General features: G+C 40.8%; 1 protein-coding gene across 1 annotated transcript; it reads left to right on the forward strand.

The window, feature by feature from the left end:
- Window positions 1-717: 717 nt before the first annotated feature.
- On the forward strand, window positions 718-3,063 carry LOC127760031 (coniferyl alcohol acyltransferase-like; the record flags this gene model as incomplete). Its single annotated transcript, XM_052284239.1, has 2 exons — window positions 718-753; window positions 1,651-3,063. Coding segments are annotated over 2 exons (1,449 nt in total), but the record flags the coding sequence as incomplete, so codon positions are not given.
- Window positions 3,064-9,560: the final 6,497 nt, after the last annotated feature.

Here is a 9,560-nt window from a genome sequence, read left to right on the forward strand (position 1 = left end):
AGCCGACTCACATACAGACATGTATTTTCAAAAACGAACAAATTTAAAAACCGATTCATACACGGATGACGTACCAAAATACCGGCAAAAACATCTTCAATTTTTATAATAGTAGAGATATATGTTTTTTTCTTGTAGGACAAGACCTGCTCACTGGTGAGGAGGAATTTGATTGAAATTGTAAAAACTTCGGGTGACTAAACTCTAGCAATAACCTAAATTTTCTTGGCCCAGCTATATATATACAGATCGACTCAATATGAAATCACGCATATAATTTGTTTTACTAATCTGGTTGTATAGTTTTTACCTGCCAAATATGCTTATGATTTATACTAATTAATAATGGGTACAAACTTTGACTTTTTGATTTTATAGTATGTCTCCAAAAAAAAAAAAACAGAGGGACTAGCTAGTGAAGTTGACTTTTGAAACAAGGCCTAGTGTGTACGTGACTCCAAACAAGCACCGACGTACGTTGCGATGATACGAGGATGCATAGATGGATCAATTCTAAAATCAAACAAAGTCCGATAAATAAATTAAGTTGTTGGTTAATCATTATTCCTTAAACCAAATGAGCATGATCTCAGACTTCTTGAACGAACACTCAACACGTACACTAATTTCATAATTTGATTCCAAGCATCCAAAGGAAAACATTCCACAGGTCAATACTATGCTTGGTTCTCATGAAAACCACTACTAGACTAAAACTGTGGATCATCTGCGATTGGCACCTGCGACATTTCAGCTATTTGCAGATCCATGTGCGTACGTAGTCTGATGTCTCCTTCGAATGAAGGAAATTTTAGGGCTTATTCGGTTTGGAGGAGTTTGAATACACACGAAAAGAAAAGGTAGAGGAATAGTAATGGTTGCACATATTAATTGTTTTTCCCGTACAACTGGTAGAAAAATGTGATGTGACAACTTGTATAACCCTCTTACATTATCTTGTTGTACGCACTTTTAGTATTACTAGCTAGTTAGTGCATGAAAAACGATGTAAACCATTAGTATATGATTAATTAATTATTATCCATTGTACACTTCAAAAATTGGATTAATTTGATATTTTTAGAGAAACTTCTCTATATAATGTTTTAGCACGAAACACACAAACCCAGGTTGGGAAACGTGGTCGCGTTAAACCAGAGATTAGTCCAGCTCAAACCCAGTTTAGAGCAGGTACAATAACAGAATATAAGCCAACTATAAACATATTTTAAAGAGATAAAAGATGGGAGAGAAGAGTAGCGAGCTACAGATCTGTAGCCAGCTGCAGTACGGACTCTAAGATGCAATGTGTGTATGATATGTGTGATCAAATATTAATAGTGTAGTAAGTACCTATTGTACGAATTGGCTATTAATTTGGCTATAGATGATTTGAAGCTAGTAGTTAGGTATACTATTAAACTTTCTCTTAATTTAGAACACGACCTTAAACGTCGTGAAACACACAAGATTCTTTTTCACACGCCAATAAATATACTGTACACCATCATTCGACAATCAGCGAGCTATACATTATTCACTCGACCAGCTTACAAAGCACTGCATGCCCTATAGCTAGTTTCAGTAGCTAGCAAGCCATTAGGAAGACACACATCAACAAGAATGGCCAGCTGCATCAATGGCGGCGAGCTGCACGTCCGTGTTGTTCACCGGCGACTCGTGAAGGCCTCCGACGAGTCCATCCGGCCTCACGTCCTCGCCGTCTCCAACCTCGACCTCATCCCGCGGACCATCCAGGTCTCCATGTTCTGCATCTACCCCAAGCCTTCCACAGGCGGCGATTTTCACGACGTCGTCGCGGCGTTCGCCGCCGGCTTGCCGTCGTTGCTCAACCACTTCTTCCCTCTCGCCGGCCGCATCGTCTCCAACCCTTGCTCCGGCCTCCCCGAGATCCACTGCCACAACCAAGGCGCGGAGCTCGTCGTCGGCGAGGCCGACGTGGCCCTCGCTAGCCTGGACTACGGTACGGTGGGCGCGTCGGTCGGGAAGATCCTGTTGCCGTACGCCGGCGACGTGGCGCTGTCGGTGCAGGTGGTGTCGTTCGCCTGCGGCGGCTTCACCGTGGCGTGGGGCACCAACCATGTCGTCGTGGACGGGAGCGCCCTGAGCATGCTCGTCAGCGCGTGGTCGGAGCTCGCGCGGTCGGGAACGCTCGCCGCCGGAGCACGGCCGAACCACGACCGCTCCGTGTTCCGGCCGCGCTCCCCGCCGTCGTACGGCGCGTCGCTCGACGAGGCGTTCACGCCGCTCGACGGCGCGCGCCAGGTCAACGTCCTGACGAGCGACGAGAGCTTCGTCGGCGTGCGCCTGTACTACATCGAGGCGGCGGACATCGCCCGGCTACGCGAGCAGGCGCGGGCGACGCGGGTACAGGCGGTGTCCGCGTACCTGTGGAAGGCCCTCGCCGCGGTGGTGGGCTCGCGCGACGCGCGCTGCCGCATGGTGTGGTGGGTGGACGGCCGCCGGCGTCTCACTCTCTCCTCCTCGCCGGAGCTCCGCGCCGCGATGCGCAGCTACGTGGGCAACGTCACGACCTTCGCGGTCGCGGAGGCCACCGTGGAGGAGATCCAGCGGAAGCCCCTGGCGGAGGTGGCGTCCATGGCGCGCGACGCGATCGCCGCGCCGGCGTACGGCGAGCACTTCCAGGAGCTCGTGGACTGGGTCGAGGAGCACAAGGCCGGGAAGCAGCGGTACATCGACACGGCGAGCGTCGGGCTGGGCAGCCCGGCGGTGAGCGTGACGGCGTTCGCGTCGTTCGAGGTGGACACCGACTTCGGCCACGGCCACGCCGCGATGGCGCTGCCCACGTCGTCCTCCAGCGCGAGGCTGTGCACGGGGTTCGTGCAGATCGCCGCGCGGCCTGGCGGCGGCGACGGGTCGTGGATCGCGAGCGCGCTGCTGTGGCCGAGGCTGGCGGCGGCGCTCGAGTCCGACGAGCGGCTGGGGCGCATCTTCAAGCCGGTGACGGCAGAGTATCTTGGTCTCCGGCCAGCGAGTGGTAGCTCGGCGAAGCGGGCAGGCATGATCACCTCTAAAATCTGAACTCCAATAGACTTTGCCTATGCGGGATTCAATATTTCAGAAATAAAATAAAACCCTTTCGTAATTTTAAACAATTTTTGACTGAATTTGAATAAATTTTGCTAAATACGAAATAATAAAGATGTCCTGCCGAAGCTGGTCGAGGTGGTGCGACGTGAGCGGGCGCTGCCGCTGCGGTGCTGGCCTCACCGTCGTTCAGCGCGTCGCTCGACGGGGCGTCCACCGCATGGGGATGGTGTGGTTGGTGGACGGCCGTCATAGTATTGAAAGTTGATACTCCGTATATTATTTCATATTATAAATCGTTTTGATTTTTTTTAGTTAAATTAATTTAAGTATGATTCAGTTTATAGAAAATGATAGTAGCATTTTCAAAACACAAACAAATATATTATCAAAATATATAATCAATGCTAGATTTAATGAAACTTATTTTTTTAGATGTGGCTAAATTTTTCTATAACTTTAATCAAACTTAAAAAAAGCTTTAAAAATATTTAAAATGACTTATAATATAAAATGGAGGGAGTAGCTATTATTCAAGAGTGCAATGCACTATTGTCACGAGAGATCGAGTTTGTTGTTTTTAATAAAAAGGTTATTATAACATAGGATCTTGTTCGCGTGGGATGATACACACGAGGTATTAATTTCTTATACTGCTGGCGCCGAACTGTTGACGCGAAAAATATATACTGGCCTTGGAGATCTGTTTAGCTCCAGTGCAGGTCCAAAGGTTGATGAGATACGAGCGTGCCAGTCAGTTTGACCCTGCAACTGATAAGATATACATATAGCAGATCAATGAGCCGATCGGCTGACAAGCCAATAGATTAATTTCAGCCGATGCCGATACCAGCCGATAGCGATAGGGTTTTGAGCTATCGGCTATAATTCTGATGTAGATTTTGACGCCTGATGTAAATAACAATATAAAGGCAATCGACTGATCATAAATGCAAGAAAACAACAATATAATCCAGTAGAAACCAATCGGCTAACAATGACATGATAGAATAAGCACTGATATGAAGGTTAAAGCATATATCGGTTGGTGGTCCAATGTCATAAAATCCACAAGATTAGATAAACAGTGAAATCTCTGTTATCATTGGCTAAATCCAACTTACATGTAATCCTTGCAAGCCGATGCAATGTCCAGAAACCTCATTGGCTGAAACCTCGATGAAACCCTTATTGGCAGTCAAAAAGTAGGCTATGGATTATGGTTCTAAACACGACTTAATAGATCAAACTTAACTGATGCAGCACTAAGTATGAAAAGAAATATAATACCTAGACAATCAAGCTCTTGACTGACTTTTAGGGTGGTAGATGTCTTAGCTAATCTAATCTAGTAAAACAATTTAGCCGATACCGGCAGAAACCATAAAGCGAGAAACAACCGATAGAGCTAAATTGAGATACTAAGACTAGATTAACTAAGACATATGATAAATAAATAGGCAAATATATCATCCATACTGGAGCAATTCAAGAGATCGAATGTACTGATGCAACCTTGGACGACGCCGACGTAAATGAAACAATTGCCTGGGCCAGCAGAACGTAGAACTTACCCCTTCGCCGAAGATCGAACTAAACCGATGCAGCCCCGCGTCAGGTTCCAAATTCCGCCGATTGATAAGTAAAAACCTCATAAAAGAGGGTGGCGATGCGCCGAGAATAGTTGTATTGATCGAGAGATATTACAATGACCCTGGGTGTATATATTTTTACCAATGGGGAGATACTAGTCCTTGTACGACAAGAAAGAAATTTTTCTAAAGATAAAAGGAAAACATAAAGTCCTTATAGGACACTAAACACACTTTACTAAAGATAAAAGGAAACTAACAAACTATTCCTAATTAATAAATAACTTGCCATGCCGCATCCTCCTTTAACTTGGTCACTTCTGAATCAGCTTCCTTTAATAGATTAATTTCCTTAACCGAATATAGCAAGAATTATCACATCGGTTATTGGCGATGTGATAATTCTCTCAGGGGCACTGTTAACAAGAACCCATCTTTAGCAAGACCCCTTCATTCCCCCTCTTTCGATGAGCTCCTCGGAGACATAGTAAGGCAGTGCGGTCTTTCCTCCCGGCGACATGCTATCCGGTAGCACGGCAAGGCGGTGGGGCCTTGCTCCATTAAGCCTCTCATGCTACATGTTGTGGTGGCTGCCACCGCCATCTTTCCCTAGCGGTTCAATATAGCGTTGGCCATGGTGGCGTTGGAGGAGGTGAGGTTGCCGCTGCTCAAGTATTGGGCGTGCTGAGAAGTGGTCGGGCCTCGGCGTTTGGGAGGAGAGCCTTCTGCTTCGACTCCACGTAGAGCGATTCCTGCAAATTAAAGGAGCGAAACAATGTTATTTTGTTTCTAAATTGATTCTAATCCTCACAGGAATGTTCACTCGTATATATTTTTTTCTTAAATTCAAATTAAATGCTTATAAATATTTTTAAAACACTATAATATAAATATAGGGTATAGTAACTTCTATCCCTCACTAAGGGCCTGTTTAGATCTCCCGGCAAAATTTATAATCCTGTCACATCGAATATTTGGACACATGCATAGAGTATTAAATATAAACGAAAAAATAACTAATTACACAGATTGTGTGTAAATTGTGAGACGAATCTTTTAATCTAATTGCTCCATGATTTGACAATGTGGTGCTCAGTAAATATTTGCTAATAACGGATTAATTAGGCTTAATAAATTCGTCTTACAGTTTACATGGGAAATCTGTAATTTGTTTTGTTATTAGTCTATGTTTAATATTTTAAATATGTGTTCGTATATCCGATATGACACGCTCAAACTTTTCACCCACGGAACTAAACACCCCCTAAAAATCAAGTTTCAAACTCGATCAACGAGCTTGGGTGAGCTTCGTGACATAGTCAAAGGAATCTTGTGTTTCTCGATCGGCAGCAAGTAATTAATCAAGACGAATATTTCGTGGTAAGTTATTGAGATACGAAATTGCTCGTGTGTGTCTATATATGTATGTATGTGTGTGTCTATATATATATATATATATATATATATATATATATATATATATATGTATATATATATATATATGTATATATGTATATATATATATATATATGTATATATGTATATATATATATATATGTATATACACATGTATATATATATACACACACACATACCGTTTGAGGTTTACCCAATCCGAAGCTTCGTTGCATCGATCGCTGTCATCATCGAGATCCGGCGTGTTGACGATGAAAACACTAAATACGAGGGAGGTTGCACCAACATTACACGTAAAAATTTTTCACATTGTCACATCGAATATTTGGATATATGCATGGAGTATTAAATGTGGAAAAAAACCAATTACACAGATTACGTGTAAATTGCGAGACAAATCTTTTAAGTCTAATTGCGCCATGATTTAACAATGTGGTGCTACAGTAAACATTTGCTAATGACAGATCAATTAGGCTTAATAAATTCGTCTCGCAGTTTACAGACAGAATATGTAATTTGTTTTGTTATTAAACTGCGTTTAATATTTCAAATGTGTGTCCGTATATCCGATATGATACGTAAGGCCAAATTTTTTTTCAAACTAAGCTGGGCCTAATAGGAGGTGGTTTTTTCATCCCATAAATATTTTACGCATTTCATCCAAAAAAATCATCAAATATTCTTATAAATGATAAGATAGATCGTAAGGTGCTATATCACTTTACAAATTATATGCAAGTTTAAATTCAACATGTAACTTTTTTTTCAACTTGAATTTGAATATTTACATGATTTAAGAGTGATGTATTACATATTAATCTATCGTTAAATTTTTTAACAAAATATGATTTTTTTTTAGCGACATTAAAAAAAGAGGCGATGTCCCTAGAGGAACGGATAAACTTTTATGATAGAAACTAATTATTTATTATCTCTAATACTTTAAAGAGTAAAATGCATGGGCGGTCTCTAAATTTGTGCGGGTGTGTCAATTAGGTCCCTAAATTCTAAAAAAAAAAATTTGGGTCCCTCAACTTGTCTCGGGTTTCATATAGGTCCAAACAGGTTCCAACTCACTCCATGTGCTGACGTGGCATACCATGGTGACACATACGTGTCAGTAGAACCCAGTTCAGCCACATATAGAAAAAAAATTAAGAACATATTTTTTCTCCTCTCCTTTTTCATTTACTTTTTCAAAATTAAAAACATACTTTTCTTCTCTCTTTTTTAATTTTTTTTCCCTACTTGACTGACATGTTGATGCCACATCATCTCACGGAGCGGGTTAGAGCCCGTTTAGTCTATATGACACACATGACAGGTTTAGGGACCCAAAAATGTATTTTGAGAGTTTAAGAATCTAGATGACACATCTGTATAAGTTGTATAAGTTTAAGAACTGTTTGTGCACTTCACTCTACTTTAAAAATGGAGTCGTCCTCCTTCCATCATATACTTTTATTGTATTTCTCATCGACAATTAACTAAGAAGGCTATTCCGAGGTAATGCTGCATCATAATGCATACGATTTGGATGAGTAAAGAAATAACATAATTAGGCTAGTTGAAAGTTTTGTTAAAATATATAACCATCGGGACTATGAAAAACACTGTAGAGCCACAGTGTTTGTCTTTATATTTTGAATATGGGACCAGAGCATAGCATTGACTCAACGATTTCTTTGTTGATTTCTTTGTTTAGAGCAAGTACAATATAGCAAAGTCTCATTCTAGCGCCAAATACATCATCCAAATACACATGTGGAGGGGAGCAAGAAAATTGGAGAGAGGGGGCAGCGGGCGCTTATTCTAGCGCCAGGCTGCAGCACAAGAAACAATGTAAATCATAGGTAACAATGCAAATCAGGAAATTGCTTCCCATCTGCCATCTGGGCAAAAGAGAAAAATCGAACACGCTTCATGCAAGCCTGTGCTTTCAAGTGTGCATGGGTGTGGGACCCATGGAAGGGTCAATCAAAATGAGAGGGATGTATCGAGTTAAGACTTCAAAATTCAAATGTTTTTTCTCCTAAACTACTTATCCGATCTAAAATCCGGTTACACCATTGTATTTGTTGGAACTAAATCATTATAACAAAGATATCACATGATTATATTCCAATTAAAGAAAAATATAAGTTTCAAACTATTAATACTTCATGTTTCATACGTTATATCCATATGTTTCAGCGCCTGTTTTTAATGTGTTTCACAAAATTCTCGAAAATAATTGCCACTATCCTCTATCAATGCTTGCATGCATACATTTTAGCGGTCTTTAAAATGATTTTTCTTCTAAACTACTTATCCAATCTATGATTCGATCACACTGTTGTATTCATTGTAATTAAATCTTTACAACAAGATATCACACGATTATATTTTGATGAAAGAAAAATATATGTTTCAATCTATTAACTCTCGTTGTTTCATAAGTGATAGCAACATGTTTCAACGTATATCTTCGCCGTGTTTCATAAAATTTTTAAATGTTTCCGTTGCTGTCTTTTTGTTTCACCATATATAAATTAATGTTTCACTTGTTGATCAACTGCAACATTTTAACCGACCGATGTTTTTTGAGATATCAGACGTCCGATTGGTAGTATTCTCCTGCAAATCAACGCAATGTGCTGGCCCTATCCAAAGAACAAATATCATTGGACAGAGATAAGCAAATAAAATTGAGAACATAGATAATTACTTCATTGCCTAGGAGAGTGTGTATAGGCAGCTTAGCAACTAGCTAACGTCTCTTATTGGCATGTACGGCCGAGTTTAGTTTTAAACTTTTTCTTCAAACTCTCAACTTTTCTATCACATCAAAACTTTCCTACACACATAAACTTCCAACTTTTTCGTCACATCGTTCCAATTTTAACCAAACTTTCAATTTTAACGTGAACTAAACACACCCTAAACTACGAACCATCTGTTCAGATTCTCTTCTCGATCATTTTCCACTGAATCAGCCTAATATTTAACCATTAGCGGGAGAGCACTACGCGTCGGACGTACGGCGCGAGACGAAAAATCGGACACCTCGCGCGACCGTTCGATCCATGCACACGTGCGTCAGCCATTCATCATGCATGGATCAAACGAATTTTAAACAATTTTTTCTCTTAAAATATTTATCCAAATCATGATCCGATTGCACTATTAAATCCGTTGCAATTAAATGTTTAAAACAAGACCACACATGAATATAATCCAATGAAAAAAATTAGCTTATTATTGAATTATTTTTAAATGTTGCACGCTGTTGCGCCAAATATATCGGAATAGTTTCATTGAGTAGATCGAAAATGTTTTATCGGACGCTGTTTCACCTTATATGAAAATAGTGTTTCAGCGAATAGCGAAAGTATGTTTCAATTCACTGCAACATTTGATCCATACATAGTGAAACATCATGAGTACATTAGGTGAAACATTTTTTAAATTAAAAAAAATCGAACGGTTAAATGTTGCAGTTGA

The sequence above is a fragment of the Oryza glaberrima genome, chromosome 1, assembly GCF_000147395.1.
Source record: "Oryza glaberrima chromosome 1, OglaRS2, whole genome shotgun sequence".
NCBI lineage: Eukaryota > Viridiplantae > Streptophyta > Magnoliopsida > Poales > Poaceae > Oryza > Oryza glaberrima.